This window comes from Lissotriton vulgaris, chromosome 3_2 (genome assembly GCF_964263255.1).
Source record: "Lissotriton vulgaris chromosome 3_2, aLisVul1.2, whole genome shotgun sequence".
NCBI classification, from domain to species: domain Eukaryota; kingdom Metazoa; phylum Chordata; class Amphibia; order Caudata; family Salamandridae; genus Lissotriton; species Lissotriton vulgaris.
In genome coordinates this window covers 156,129,511-156,146,262 of record NC_141690.1, presented here as the reverse complement: position 1 = coordinate 156,146,262, position 16,752 = coordinate 156,129,511, and the positions used below count along the sequence as shown (strand labels likewise).

The window sequence follows — 16,752 nt, the reverse complement described above, 5'->3', positions numbered from 1 at the left end:
AAACAGCTAACAGCCCTCAACTGCTCCCCACACGTAGTTATCTCCACTAGATCACTAGGCCTAATCCTGGACAAATGCCTAAATATGCAGGTTCACATCAGTGCTACAACATGAGGAGCCAATCACCAACTCTGCACATTAAGGAAAATTATATAGTTCCGTCTGCCCTCTGACCAGCAACAAGCTGTCCAGTCCCTTGTGATCTGCCGCTTAGACTACGGAATTGCGACCTTGGATGGATTCCCCAAAACTTGGCTGGACTCCCCAAAACTAACCTGGCCCATTTAAGAGCCACTCTGAACTCTGCTGCCAGACTAATCACCGGCTGAAGAAAGCGTAAGCACATCACACCTGCTCTATGCCAACTGAACTGGCTTTCCATTGACGTAAGGATCAAGTATAAGATAGCTTGCCTGACTCACAACGCACTGCATCAGAACACGCCCATGTACCTAGCAAATAAACTTGAACTATCTGGTGGGAATCTGACACTAAGAAGTTTAAACACTCTACTGCTGAAACCTCCAAAGTTCAAAAAGAAAAACTTACAACGATCTCCGGTCCTACTCTGAGAATATGGAATGCTCTGCCGCCAGAAATCAGAACAATCCCAATGCCCAGTGTGTCTCCTATGGTATCCCGAACACTGCATCACCCAGCAAAACGCACCTATACTAGGAGACACCTCTGTGCATCTCCTTGCACACCTAATACTTATAGATCTTTTTAACATGTTGTTTTTTTAAGTCTCGCCTATGCAGCGCATATGCATTGCATAGGCGAAAAGACATTTTGCGATCGCTACGGCTTTTCAGCCAAAAACGTGCACGCATTCCATTGCCTTCAATGGCAACGCGTGCACGTGTGGAGATTCACTTGAGGGAGCGCGCGACGCCATATGGGAGCAATTATCGCTCTAGTAAGTGAAACTTACTCGCCCCTCCGCCTCCTGCCTCCTTTTAGCGCGTGTAACACGCTTGTTTTGTCTTGCAGCTGGGCAACCCATCTATTTTCCCGGCTGTCATCGTGGAGCATGTCCCCAGCGCTGACATCCTGCACAGTTACTCGGGGTTAACCTGCTCCGATGACCCTAATGACATGATTACCGAGAGCTCCCTGGATGTGGTCGAGGAGCAGATCATCGACGATGACATCACTCTCACAGGTTGGTTACTAAAGTGCTTCAATGCGTATTAAATGGGAAGTTGAAGGAGACGTAAAGCAAGTTTCCACAATCTCGTCTGCAGATTGCAGCGAAAGCTTTTACAAAAACAAAAACATACATACATAAACTGAACGTCATTCAGTAACATCAATATTCGGCAGCCCTAGGCGCCCAAAGATTTGTATATGTATATAGTCTGCCACCTGCTGGCTATGGTCTGTACTACCATTGAAAATGGAAAAACAGCCAATCATCATTTGGCGCAAGTATCTGTCGCTGTGTTAAGAAGAGGTTGTGAAGGTTTTACTGCGGCGTTCACTATGCAGATATGTTGTCACTAACAGCATTATTCCTCGTGATTCTTGATTCATTATTATCCGCTGCAAATATTTCCTTCATCGCACTGCAGGAAGGGAAACAAGTAGTATTGTTTGGATGTTAACACTTCTTAAGCTTTGATTTTGAGTGAGGGTTTTGCTGCACCTGTAAACACTGATACCACAGGATGCGATCTAGAACTAGGGTGACCACCTTTAGAGAAGCAAAAAACGGTGTCTGGCCTGTCCCAATATTATATTTATATATTTGTATTTTCACACATTTAACCGCTGAGCTTGCATAACATTAGCAATGGCAGGACCTCTAACCCGAGCCCCCCTGCCCTCCTCCCCACTCTGTCTCCCCCTGCTGCTGCATGTCCTGAGAGTTTGGGGGGGGGGGGGGGTTCCATAGGCGTTGCAAGGCCGATTGGCTCGCGCTCCCGCCTCCCCGCAGACCCTCCCCTCCTTCTTAAGGGGAGCCAGACCAAGATCCAGGGAGTGACCACTGCGCCTTCGGCCTGGTCACCCCCACGTTCCTGTGCCCGTGCCTTCTCCCGCTCCCGCAGCCCCAGCCACCCGAGGGCCGCCGAGCCCACACCAGCCTCCCGCAGCCCCAGCCACCCGAGGGCCGCCAAGCCGGCTCCAGCTTTTCCCGCCGCCCCAGCCCGTGGCCCCGCCCCTCCGACAGCCGATTGGCTCGCGCTCCCGCCTCCCCGCAGACCCTCCCGACCGGCTCCCTTCTTATGACGTCCCCAGAGCGACCGCGCAGCGGACGCGCGCAGCGGGAGCACCGATTGAGCGCCGAAGGTGCGCCAAAGGTAAGCCCGTCTACGCCCGTCCGCGCCTGGACCGCGCCCAGCGCCAGGACCCCTGGCCCCCGCAGATCCCAGCCCACCCGCCGGACGTACGCCGCCGCCACCCTCAACGCACTCAACGCCGGCCGAAGCCCAGGATGCTACCGAGCCACCCCGAGACGCACCCACGGACCCTTCTGCTGCAACTCCTGCAAGTTCACCTGCATCCGGACCTGCACCACTCCAGCAGTGCCCAAGACCTCGACGAGCAACAGCAGCAGCAGCCACCTGAGATGCATCCTGCTCAACACCCGCTCAGTCCACAGGCACGCCATCGAGATCTGGAACCTGCTCGACACCACAGCCCCAGACGTCGCCTTCTTCACGGAAACCTGGATGAACGCCTCCTCTGCGCCTGACATCGCCATCGCCATCCCAGACGGCTACAAGATCATCCGACGGGACCGCATCAACCACACCGGAGGAGGCATCGCCATCGTCCACAGGAACTCCATCCGCATCACGACCAACACCGACGACACCCTCACAACCGCCGAGCACCTGCACTTCCAAGTCCACATCAACCCGAAGACCACCCTCAGAGGCACCCTCATCTACAGACCCCCTGGACAACGCACACAGTTCAGCGAAGACATCGCCGACTTCATCAGCCCACACGCCCTCTGCTCCGCTGACTACATCCTCCTCGGGGACCTCAACTTCCACCTGGAGAACAACAACGACCGCAACACCACCACCCTGCTGGACAACCTCGCCAACCTGGGACTCAAGCAACTGGTGACAACCCCCACCCACTACGCCGGACACACACTCGACCCCGTCTTCGCATCCAGCAAGGACATCGCCTTCAGCCACGCCACCGGACTCCACTGGACGGACCACAGCTGCATCCACTTCAGCTTCGCAAGGACCACGATCCACCACCACCAGCAACAGGTTGCACGCAGGAACTGGAACAAGATCACAGCCGACCAGCTCGCGTCCTCCCTGAGCATGAACCCTCCCACCAGCACAACAAACCCTAGCCAGGCGGCCACCAACCTCACGAAGTGGATCAGCGACTGCGCAGACGTGCTCGCCCCCCTGAGGACCCCGCCTAGCAGACCCGGCAGCAAGAAAGCCCCATGGTTCACCGACGAACTCAAGAGCTCCAAGGAGAACTGCCGAGCCCTCGAGAGAACCTGGCGCAGAGACCCAACTCCGGACAACATGACTGCCCTCAAGCTTGCCACCCGAAAACACCACCAACTCATCCGCGCCACCAAGAAAACTGCATTCAAGGAACGACTGGACAACAACGCACACAACAGCAAAGAACTCTTCAACATCGTCAAAGAGCTCTCCAACCCCAACGCTGGAAACAACGACATCACCCCTTCGCAAGACCTCTGCAACTCCCTCGCCTCCTTCTTCCACAACAAGATCGCGGACATACACAACAGCTTCAGCACCCAACCGACGAACACCACGACCGAACCACCGCCCCCCACCACCACCCTCCGCGCCTGGACTCCGATCAGCACCGAAGACACCGTCCGCACGATGAACTCCATCCACTCCGGATCTCCGACCGACCCCTGCCCTCACCACGTCTTCAACAAGGCCGACGCGGTCATCGCACCCCACCTGCGGGACATCATCAACACCTCCTTCGATACTGCTGCCTTCCCGGAGAGCTGGAAGCACGCCGAACTCAGCGCTCTACTCAAGAAACCATCGGCTGACCCCACCGACCTCAAGAACTACCGCCCCATCTCGCTGCTCCCGTTTCCTGCAAAAGTCATCAAGAAGACCGTCAACAAGCAGCTGACCGCCTTCCTCGAGACGAACGGATCCCTCGACCCCTCGCAGTCTGGCTTCCGGGCCAACCACAGCACCGAGACCGCCCTGATCGCAGTCACCGATGACATCCGAGCGCTGCTCGACAACGGAGAAACAGCGGCCCTCATCCTCCTAGACCTCTCCGCGGCCTTCGACACTGTCTGCCATCGTACCCTAGTACAACGCCTCAGCAACGTCGGAGTCCAGGAGAAGGCACTGGAGTGGATCATCTCCTTCCTCGCCGGGAGGACACAGAGAGTCCGCCTCCCCCCGTTCAGATCTGAAGCCACCGAAGTCATCTGCGGCGTCCCTCAAGACTCCTCGCTCAGCCCAACCCTCTTCAACATCTACATGAGCCCACTCGCAGACATCGCACACCAGCACACCCTCAACATCATCTCCTACGCCGACGACACCCAGCTGATCCTCTCCCTTACCAACGACCCCGCCACCGCCAGAGCCAACCTTCACGAAGGGATGAAAGAGGTAGCCGAATGGATGAAGAACAGCCGCCTGAAACTGAACTCGGACAAGACGGAAGTCCTCATCCTGGGATCCTCACCCTCCGCCTGGGACGACTCCTGGTGGCCCCCCGCCCTAGGCAGCGCACCCAAACCAACAGAACACGCACGAAACCTGGGCTTCATCCTGGACTCCTCCCTCTCCATGACCAGACAAGTCAACGCCGTCTCCTTGTCGTGCTTCAACATCCTGCGCATGCTACGCAAGATCTTCCGGTGGATCCCCACCGAGACCAGGAAGACGGTCACCCAGGCCCTCGTCACCAGCCGTCTGGACTACGGCAACACCCTCTACGCCGGAACCACCGCCAAACTCCAGAAGAGACTCCAGCGGATCCAGAACGCCTCAGCACGACTCATCCTGGACATCCCCCGTCGCAGCCACATCTCCGGACACATGAAAGACCTGCATTGGCTCCCGGTCAACAAGAGAATCACCGACCGTCTCCTCACCCACGCACACAAAGCCCTACACAGCCAAGGCCCAGGATATCTCAACAGCCGCCTCAACTTCTACACTCCCAAACGCCAGCTTCGCTCGACCAGCCACGCCCTCGCCGCCGTCCCCCGCATCCGTAGAACCACCACAGGGGGACGGTCCTTCTCCTACCTCGCTGCCAAGACTTGGAACTCCCTCCCCACCCACCTTCGCCTGACCCAGGACCACCTCGCCTTCAGGAAGCAACTCAAGACCTGGGTGTTCGAGCAGTAACAGACACCCCCCCCCCCTCCCCCCCAGCGCCTTGAGACCCTCTGGGTAAGTAGTGCGCTATATAAATTTGATGATTGATTGATTGATTGATGGGCCCCCCCCTTAAGTTTTGTTATGCCACTGACTCCTTTCTGCGCAGCCTGAACAAGACCAGTTCTTGCTTGTAGAATGAATTGACTTTTGTCCCAAAAACCAGGACATGTATTCAAAATTAAGAAAAGCTTTGGGACACCAGGACAGCCCTCTGAAAACCGGGAGTATCAGGAGATATCCGGGACGTCTGGTCACCCTCTCTATAACTCCATTAAAGGTTTTACTGCTGAAAGGTAGGAATTACATGTGAATTTTGTTGTTTGCTGGAATCAAACATTACTACATTTTCCCACTGATTATTTATCAGATGTGGTCGTTACTGAAGGTTGGAAGAAGGCAGGACATATCTACATTATTGTTTTGCGAATCATTCTTAACCTGGGGAAAATTGCTCGTAATAACCATCACTAAAAAAATTACAATTTGTGCTAATTATTGCACAATTTGGAATACTGGTCTGTGCACAAGCTCCTCTTTGGCACAAATCAGGATCACAGAATGAGGGATATAGAGAAACCACCAGTCAAGCTATGCTAGCAAAATATAGTGGTCCATGACAGGCAAGAGAATTGCATGCCATCATGCAGTAAGCCATACTACTGTCGAGTTTGCTGTTCCTTCAAAATAAAAAAAACAAATAATTCTGGAACACGGTCAGACTGACAAAAAAAATGAGGTGAGCGAACGTATACTAGCAGTAACTTTCAGATTAAGAGGACAGTGCGTTTGAAGCTCTATTCCACTCTGCCCATCTATTGAATTTTACAGTACAGTTCATACTTTATTAATGTTTAGACAGTCTTTAAAACATACATTTTCAAAAACAAAATATGATATATAAATACACTTTATAAATACAATTTAATCATACTTCATACTACATTTTACAGAATGAGTATCCAGGCATGTATTGTGCTCCCTAAAAGGAGAACATTGACTTCTTGGGCTCTATGATCGTCTCTGGCTGAAATCATACATCTTCCTGCTGTCCCATGGATGTAAGGAATGTCCCAAGTTTTGACCTTACACATTCAATAGCTATCACCATTGATCGAGAGATCACCCGTATCTTGGTAGACATAATTCTATTTTTAAGTTTAAAGTGTATTTTTACAAGTGTACTAATTGACACACTAAATTAAGTTGTGGGCACCAGGAAGAATCAACCTGAGGGTGTGACCTGATGTTTATGCATGAGAAGTCATTGAAGCCCATTGCTTATATTTAAGGTAATGTATCCCCCCTTGTGTACAGGATGATAACCAATCTCCACCAGTAATAGAGAACATACAACAGCTAGTACCATCACAGACAGTAATTTGATAGCCCTGGCCCTCTTCTACACCTATACTACCCCACTTCTACACATCTTCTACAAATCTACTCCTTTAATACCCCTCTACCACTCTAACACTCTACTACCTCTCCTCAAACACTCTACTATTGCTGTACCCATCTTATACCCCTCATCTACCCATCTACCTCTTTACTACCCCTCTACTAACCCTATAGCCCTCTACTATCCCTCTTCTACCCCTCTACTAACGCTATAACCCTCTACTATTCTACTCTCTTCTACCCCTATACTACCCCTCTACCCTTCTACCACAACCATATAATTACATAACACATATTAATAAAACAATAAATACCACGGACACTACACAATACAACTCACTACAAAAATAAAATCTTATGAAAATTCACTTACATTCCCAAAAGCGAGACCTATTGGCTATGCCAATGCTTGTTATTCTTTCCGCATTTGTATTAGTAAAGATGTGAATAGGACAGGGTATTATATCCTGCAGTAAGGCCATTTCTTCTTTTTCAGACTCGCACAAGTCTGATGGGATTCTGAAACCAAGCGACGGCGGCCATACATTCCCGTTTGGGGTTCCGTATTTCTAAAAGCCGTACTGAGGTTAATTTAAAAAACCCTTCCTTTAGAATTTCACTAAAGGTCACACAGTTAAGACAACTATCATAATCCTTGGGCATCTGTATTCCCATATACAGTCTCGCACTGGAACCAGGAGTAGAACTCTCCCCCACTGGAGAGGACCCATTCTCGGGGGCTATTTTGAGGACACACCGGACGGGCTCAAACAGGAAGTGGTGACGAGATCTCCACCTACACGGTTTCGTATTGAGGGAGCCATTTTTATTTTGTAACAGTCTAGTGTTGCAATCAATTAGTGTTTTCCGCGCATAACTACCAATTGAACAGAGCTTAAAACGGAACTCCTCACGCAGGCTCAGTGTTCCATGGAGCCGCGGTGAGGTAGTATCCAGGTGAGGTAGCAACCTTGATGACGTGAGTACGGCAGAGCCGCATACGAGCAGAGAATGGCTGCTTGTTTAAATAGGTACAGTTTTAAATAACCAACAGCGGCATTTGTCGCTTTCTTTTAACAGTGCTCCTTCCCTCCTGTTCTACAGGCTCATGGGGCACGAAATGGGCTAATTAAAAGTACGTAAGAAGCCTAAATAACGCCTGATATTTCTTGTGAATTTGCACCTAATTAATGCATTCAACACTGGCTCGCTATTTAAGCGGTCCCTAACTATAGAGTGCGTGGTTTATGCTCAATGTTCGTTTTTGTCTTGTATTGTCTATCCCGCCGGTATAACAGCACCTGTTACAACATGCAAGGAATAAGAAAAATAGATCACAATAAAATATATCACTTTGTCTTACAGGTCTCCACCACATAGGGTGTAGGGTGTTTGTGTTAAACTATTTTTTTTTTTTTTTTTAAACCTTTATTTACAAATGCACAATACACAGCGTCTGCCTACAACCCCGCAGGGCCGGCCGCTATGACAAAAACAGGCTGAGCGAAAAATGCAATACGAGGCAGTACGTTGCTGGAGCAATCTATCACATCGACATTATCGGCAAGAGCGTAATATCATACAATTAGGATAAGAAAGGTTTAATTTTATGTTTTTGTCGAAGAGAACACAAACAACAAACACATGGTATCATGGTGGCAAGGGTTGCTGGAGGTGGGAGGGGGGGAATGGATGCTGGAGAAACAACGAGGGCATGGGGGGGGTGGCGCGCACAAGAGAGCAAAGAATGTGATGAGTAGAGGAAAGGAACGTAAATCACGGAGAGGAGGGGAGAGGGACTTCGTAGTCAAGTGGAGGGGAACAAATGTCTCCACGGTAAGTATTCCAGGGGGCCCAAACTCTGGACCACTTCCCCGGACGCCCCCGGGCCTCATATACCGTCTTCTCTCGGAACATGGACCAGTCCATGTTCTCTTTCCAGGCACTTAACACCGGCGGTCTAGGGGAGCCCCAGAGCTGCGCAATATCCCTCTTCGCAATCATATTGCCTAGGGTGACCCAAAGTGTCTGAGCAGCAGTGCAGTCAGTCGGTTCCCACACATTCAACAGACAACGACGCGCCTCAGGAAGCAATGGGACCCCCATGACACGACTCATAACGTCATGCACCCTAGACCAGTACGCTACAATCATTGGACATTCCCACAGAACATGAAGAAAGGTACCATCCATCCCACACCCACGCTTGCAGCGTCCATCAGTAACCAGACCCATTCGCACCAGACGCATTCCAGTGAGATACACGCGATGGAGAATTTTCAGTTGGACAAAGCGAAATCGTGCTGGAATAGCCACCTCCTTAGGGGAGGACACAGCGGACTGCCAGTCCTCGTCGTCCAATTCGAGTCCGTCAGCAGTCCAGGCAGCCCGGAGCTTCTCGAGCTGGTCAGCTCTGTTGTTAATAAGCTTCTTATAAATCAGGGAGATGGTACTATCTGGGACGTGGCCATCTAGAACTCGATCCTCCAAGGGGGAGGACTGTGGAACGTCTGTACCGGAGGGGAAGACAGAAGACAAGGCATGTCTCACCTGCATATATCGGAAGTGCTCCCTATCATCGAGCCGGTATTCCAGCTTTAATGATTCAAAGGACTTAACAGCGCCACGCTTCCAAAGGTCCCCTACGGTACTTATCCCAATCATGTCCCATTTCTCAAACCCTTTCGTCTTCCACAGGTTGCCCAGTCGTTCCGATTCATATAGTGGCGTCATCCGTGTCAGTATACCACCCCAGCCTGTGGCCACCGTAGCGTCTCGCCACGCCCGCACTGCACATTTCGTCGGGCCCGTAAGGAGTCGAAAGGGGGCCTTAGAATATAGCGCCTATTAAAGTTACCACCGGGCAGCAGTAGTTTATCTAAAGCAAAGGCAGGGGCGGGCTCCGGCGAGTATGTGGCATGGTTGATGGCGCTCAGGTGCGAGGCCCAGTAGTATCGTCTAATATCCGGCAGCGCAATACCTCCGTCGTACCAGGAGAGCGTGAGCTTAGATAAGGCAATGCGGGCACGGCCATCCCAGATAAGTTGCCGCTGCAAACTCTCCACTTCATGGAAATAGCGGGCTGGAACGGGGTCGAAGAAATTCTGCAGGGCATAGAGGAAGCGGGGAAGCGACATCATTTTGAAGAGCGCCGCCCGGCCCAATGGAGATAAGGGCAGATCGCGCCATCGCCGAACATCCTGCTTCAGTCTGCGGAGCGGGGCATACAAGTTCCGCTCATAGCGGACCGAAGAGATCATGGATACATGGACCCCCAGATATTTAAATCCGTCAGTCGCTACCAGGATGGGAAATCTGCGCGGGAGAGGCGGTAGAGTACCAGCTATGGCATAGACACAGGACTTGGTCCAATTAATGACCAATCCCGAATTTTTACCGAAGGACGTGAGGACGTCGAATAGAACATTGAGTGACTTCTGAGGGGAAGTAAGATAAAGGAGGATGTCATCCGCATACAAGGAAACACGGTCCTCGAGGTCAGGGGACCATCGGATCCCTTTGATCGAGGGTTCCCACCGGAGCCACGCGGCAAGAGGTTCGAGTGCCAAAGCGAACAAAAGCGGAGAAAGAGGACATCCTTGACGCGTGCCACGGCCCAAGGGGAAGGGGTCCGAGCACCTTCCATTCACCGCGACCTGAGCTAGCGGCTGTTCATAAAGAAGCTTGACCCATGCGATGAAGTTAGGGCCAAAGCCAAATTTGGCGAGGGCTGCCCATAGGTAGGGCCATTCAATGGTGTCAAATGCCATCGTGGCGTCAAGGGAGGCGATCACTGCTGGCTCGGCGAGAATAGAAGCTCTCGTGAGAACACTGTGGAGCCTACGCAAATTAAGAGCAGTGTTCCTGTGAGGGATGAAACCGGATTGATCCGGGTGGATCAGGTCACAAATCACAGCAAGCATCCGATTGGCCAGCACCTTAGCGAGGATTTTGGGTTCCGCATTAAGGAGGGAGATGGGGCGGTACGAGGCACATTGGTCACGAGGTTTGCCATCCTTATGAATGACCACTATGGTAGCGAGGCGCTGCTCAAGGGGGAGGCATCCAGCCTCAACCGCCTCGAGAAACATGTGACGCAGGTGGGCGGCCATCTTGTCGGGACAAAGTTTGTAAAGTTCAATGGGGAGTCCGTTAGGGCCCATGGCCTTACCCGAGCGAAGGGAACGAATTGCGAGGGCAATCTCGTCGACAGTAAAGGGGGCCTCCAGAGCGAGGTAATCCGCTTCAGACACAGTAGGCAAGGCTATGTCACGCAGGAGTAGCCTGGAATCGGCCTCATCTCGATCACTAACAGGCGTGTAAACCATACGGAAGTGGTCAACAAAACACTCAACAACCTCACCCGGATCAGAGACATTCACACCAGAATCACGAACAATGGAGGGAACAACACGACTCGCACGCTCAGTCTTATCCAGCCACGCAAGAAGCTTACTAGCCTTGTCACCCACATCATACAGTCGACCAAGTTGATTGGACCGCATCAATTTAGCAGCGTCCGTGACACAGGCCTTATAGTCAGCTTGTTTCAATTCCAATTCATGCAACAGTGCAGGCGTGTCATTCCCACCCAACTCACTTTCAAGCGCAGTGATTTCGGTTTCAAGAGCCACAACAGCCTCCCTCTTGACCCTACGCTCAGTGGCAATGAGTGACAAGGCGGAGCCCCGAATAACCGTCTTGAAGGCCTCCCAGAGAACAGTGGGGGAGGTGACTGAGCCCAGATTATCAGAAAAATAGCAATCTATTGCCTTAATCACATCGGAGCGGAGCCGGGGGTTTTTAAAATGCCAGGGCGGGATCGGGGGAACTCTATTGCCAGGCAGACTACCCACAGAAATCGTAATCAGCAGGGGGGAGTGGTCCGAGATACCCCGGGGAAGATGCCGAATCTCACGAACAGTGGACAAAGTGGAGGCTAACATAAGAAAATAATCGATACGGGAGAGGCTGCCGTGCGCTCCAGAGTGAAAGGTGTATTGTTGGAGAGCGGGATGCAGTGAGCGCCAGACATCCACTAAACCAAAAGTGTCAGCCATTTCACTGAGCCACATCTGGGACTGTGGCAATACTCTGGGGGGTAGTCGGTCGCAGTCGCCGGACATGACAGAATTAAAGTCCCCGCCCAGGACCAACAAGCCATCTGGCAGCCCAAGGAGAGTCCTGCCTAAATCAGCATAAGTGGTAGCCTGCAGTCCCGGGGGGATATAGACAACAACAAACACTACCTGTTTACCCTCCCACCTCCCACTACGGCATTTTTTAAATGGAGTCCTTTTCATTGACTGCTGGCGTGGTCGGCGCCGATAGGCCCAAAGGCCCACGTCAAAGATCTAGGTCGAGGATTTTATAGTTTCCGAAGATGCACGTCGAAAGGGAAACACGATCGAAACAATACCGTTGAGTGGTGAGGAATTGTGAGTCGAAGAGGGGTTCGAGAACGACACCGACCCGGAGGGCAGCAAATCACATCCGAACCTGATGGCGGAAAAAAACAATCTGGAGATGAAGTTGATGCCCATGCGTACTATCACCCTAAGGCGGAGTCAGCTATCTTGTGACTACAAAGACTTCTACAAAGACAAAAACAAAGTGCAAACATCCAAGCCCAACACCAGATGGCGATCTATGCAAGTAAATAATCTACAGCTCATATGCCTCGAACATATTTCTACATTTGTTCAGAAGGAAAACCATGTCTTGAGCAGCAACCAATCTAAATAGAACAGTTCCGAGTACAGGTTGCTGGGTCCTCCTTAAAATGGGCTCGAGTTCATCATGAGGTATGATAACACAGCAGAGTGGCAATCATCATGACCCCAGGAAATTACTGCTGCAAATAACATCAAATGCAACTGCTGTTTGATAGAAGGCTCGATTATCTTGTTAGACAAACAGGTACCCCCAAAAGATGTTCTAACTGTTCCAAGATGGCCTGCAACAAATGATTGTAGCCATAAAGGCTTGTGCATTTAGGACTAAGACACACTGTCTTCCAGCTAAGAGGAGGAGTCAAGAACAAGTTCTGAAGATGCGGATGAGCTCAAATCAGAGGAGACAATAGTGTGTTCATTCTAAAGATACTTCTATAGATGTTGATAAGTACAGATCTGATGCTGATCCCATAGGAAATGGGAGAATATATCTAGAGGTCACCATTGGCAAGGTCGAGCAGCCCATACAGAAGAATTTGATATTTCGTACCATCTTATGTGACTGCAGACCAAAACGAGTTAATCAAAAGTACCTTTACACCAGACTCTAAAGCATTAACCACCCACTCAAGCATCTAATTGGGGATGGGTGGCAAGGAGGATGCAGGGAGAAGAAAATACATGGATAAGCTTGCAATTTATAGGTACCCAACAAAGTGCCATTGCTTGGGGAGAATTGAATCTGAATTGTATGTGGTCAGAAATTTTAATACCATGGTTGGCTAGCAATGCATGCACACATAATGTGGTATCAAAGAAGACTATTCACACAAAGGTTAAGGTGGGCATACAACGCTCTTCTCTGCCATGTATCAACCTTGCCATCAAGTTCACCATATGCGCTGATGGTGTGGTACCGTCCTGGTTAGGATATTTTCACCAGTATTTGTGGTTATCCTTTTGTCCACTTTCCTTCTTTTAGGTGGAAGCTCTTCTTTGTAATAGTTCTGGCTCCTCATTAGATCCTTGTCCTCCCAAGATATTGCACCTGCCACCGGAATGTGTGGCCAAACATCGAACGCCTATTTTTAATTTTGTGATTGACTCAGGTTATTTTCTGAAGCAGTGGAAAAAAGCAATTGGAATTCCTCTGCTGAAAAAACCCAATCTTGACCCAAAGGCTTTAAAAAGTAGTGTCCCATCTCACCGCTTCCCTCCCGGCGAAAATGCTAGAAAAACTGTATAAAGAACTGACAAATTTGAACGAGACTCATCAGCTACTTGATCGTTCTTAAAACTGGGTTCCATAGTTAACATTGCACAGAATTTGCGTTAGTTGTGGCAGCAGACTGTATAAGATTTGTGCTTGACAGGGGAGGCTGCAGCCCCTAACCACAGATAACTGTTGAAAATTCTGCGTGATCTACATCCACAGATCTGTCCCCAGCTTTCGATACAGTCTCTCCCATTCATCTGATCGAACGTCTGTCTGGCGTAGGTCTTACTGGGAAGGCTCTGAGCCTGTTTGGATCCCTTTTTTCTGAAAGGTTGCATTCGGTCATGTGTGTTCTGATCTTCTCTAAATCCTTATCTCTATTGTGTGGGATTTCTCAGGGGTAGTCCCTTAGCTCCACACTATTTGATCTCTATGTCATGCCTTTGGCCCAACTGATTCCATCCTTTGGTATTCGTATGATTTGATTTTAAGTTTTGTAAAGCACTCTACTAGCCAAGGGCGCCTTGGCGTATGCGGTCATATGCTGTCACCTTTACTAACACTAATGATGTTCATTCTGTGGCTAATAATTTTAAAAACTGCATGCAGGAGATTTGCTGTTGGAGGAAGAATTGCCTCAAATTAAATGCCGACAGGTCAGATGTTTTGTTCTTTGGTGCTCAGCATTAGTTGTGATTCACTCCTGGCCTGATGCTTTGGGCTTGCCCCCTTCCTCAATTAGCTCAGTCAAGAACTAGGGGGTGATGTTTGATAATAAATGGTCTTTCGATTCTCAAATTATAGGGCAGTCTCAGCGTACTTCAACATCATCCGCTTTCAGAGGAAGATCTTCCCTTATAGCCTTACCTTCTCCCGGAAAGAGGTGGTACGTACCCTGGTCTCCTCTGGTCTTGACTACTGCAACTTACTCTATCTTAATGCCAAACAATTTTCGCTGAATAGGCTACAAACAGTGCAGAATGCTGCAGCTAGGCCGATTTTGGATATCCATACCTTTTAGCAGATTTCACAGGAGATCAAGAGACTTCACTGCCTCCCGGATAAACATTAAGTTAAAGTTACTGTGTCTTGCACATAAGGCACTGCATAATCGTGGCCCTAAATCTTTTTAGAGACAAGTTACACTGGTACCCTTCAAGGAGGGAACTATGTTCTTCCTTCAGTAAATTACTTGTGGTGGCCAGAATTCAGCATGCCAGATGGGGTGGTAAATCTTTTTCTTATGATACTGCGAAGCTTTGGAATACTCTGCCGTTCTCCACTGTCTTTCTAAACAATTATCTTTTATTTAGGAAATCGGGCATGTGAGCGCTTTAAAGCTATTTTTCATTTCATTTTAGTGCACAAGGGGATAGAAGACTGGCACTGCTAGGGATGGTGGAACAACAATCCAATTTCTGTTATAACTTACTTTATATTAAAAATGTGTCACTCAGCTGCAGCAGTCAGTTAAGCAACTGTTACAAGACTATAAATACGGGTGAACTCTTGGAAGTTGTGCAAAGCACAGAAAATCTTACTGCGACATTTCTTTCTTTGGGATCTAGGCTTTTGCAGATATCAATTAAATTAAGCTGTCGACCTGTGAGCAGAGGACGAACATTATACTGCCGTTCCCACTCCTCCATTCCATAACATGTACACATCATAGATCAATTCAGTAGTCCAGAAGCTTCCTAAGACTTGGAGAACCATCTGCTTTAACAAATCACTGCTACAGGTGGATCTCCTCTGAAGGTATGGCTATGCCGAAGTGCATATGTGTCTATTAGAGAAGCAATACCAGCTTTTGCACGTGTTTTTACAAATTTGAAAGGAGAGGGTGCGGTATCCACTCCCACGTTTCTTGAAACATCACTAGCCAAACAAAAAACCTTCTCAATTCAACTGTTGCTGTGCTGCAGTAGTACCAGTCTCGAACACAGAGCACTGGGTTCCGCTAAATTCTATTCTTGCTGTAAAATAAACTGCATGATTTTCTTGTTTGTTCGGATGTTAAACATGTCAAAAATTGGGCCTTGGCCTTTACAAAAAGTCTTGATCTAGACAGTGATTAAGCCGCATGCCCAAGCAATTTGGTGTTTTAATATTGCAGAAGCCTTTTATTCAGACTAGAGAGCCACTCTATAATAGAAAAGTATATAATATTCAGCCTACAGTTAGAATTCTTCATGTCTTCAAAGGAATCTGCCCACTCTTGGTTCGTGAGCCAACCCAATATTTTACAGACCCATTGCTATAACAAGGAGAAAATTAACTTAATGAGAATGCACAGAGTAACCATTGTGGGGTCGGAAAAAAACATTGAAGCCATAAGAGAGTAGAGTTAGTTTGATCATTGAGGAAACAAAAAGTTATGACAGCATTTTAGAGGAGAAAGTCAAGATATCTGGTATTCCAGTAGGCTGAAGAACAAAAAATACACACAAAAGATTCTGAAAAAACAACCAAGACATAACGTACTAAAGTAAAAGGAAGAAAAATGCACTGCATACTCACCAGACCATGATCCACTCGAAAAAATGCCATCTGACACGGTTTATTTAAAAGATTAGAGAAAGCAATAAAGGCATCTGCAGTGTCCAGGTTTAAAATCAATACAGCCGCAATAAACGACATGCCCTGAACCTGTTAAAAAAGAGAAACACAAGACAGACAGCAGATTTGAGTTGGGCAGTTTTGTGGGCACACATCTGCATTTACCACTTTAAAACTATTGTACTTAATCACTAAAACGTGTGGTTTAACATAGCATGAAACCAATTCGACAATCAAACAGCTTAGAAATAATAGAATCCTGGATCTCGATCTGAGAGACAGCTGCCCACACACTGGAAGCTGAGTACAGCTGAGCAACCACAAAAGGCAATGCATTTCTACTCCATTCATTAAAGGATCTACAGAAGAAAGAGGAACTATGTAAAATTATCAGACACAGCTCATCAGCATGATATTTCTACTTACAGAATAGAAGTAAACAAAAAGAAAATGGATTGTCTTTCACAATTGACATCATGCAAAACCAATTGTTTAACAAAAGTAATCAAACTGTAAA

The 16,752-nt window shown here is 48.8% G+C and overlaps 1 protein-coding gene across 3 annotated transcripts in view; it reads right to left on the bottom strand.

Annotated features, from left to right (window-relative positions):
• The window catches only part of TBC1D14 (TBC1 domain family member 14), a 944,726-nt gene that overhangs the window by 100,841 nt on the left and 827,133 nt on the right, over nt 1-16,752 (bottom strand). For all 3 annotated transcript variants that reach the window (XM_086964122.1, XM_086964121.1, XM_086964123.1), the window contains one exon: nt 16,197-16,325. In XM_086964122.1, coding sequence (XP_086820248.1) covers nt 16,197-16,325 — 129 coding nt within the window. The remainder of the gene's footprint in view (nt 1-16,196; nt 16,326-16,752) is intronic.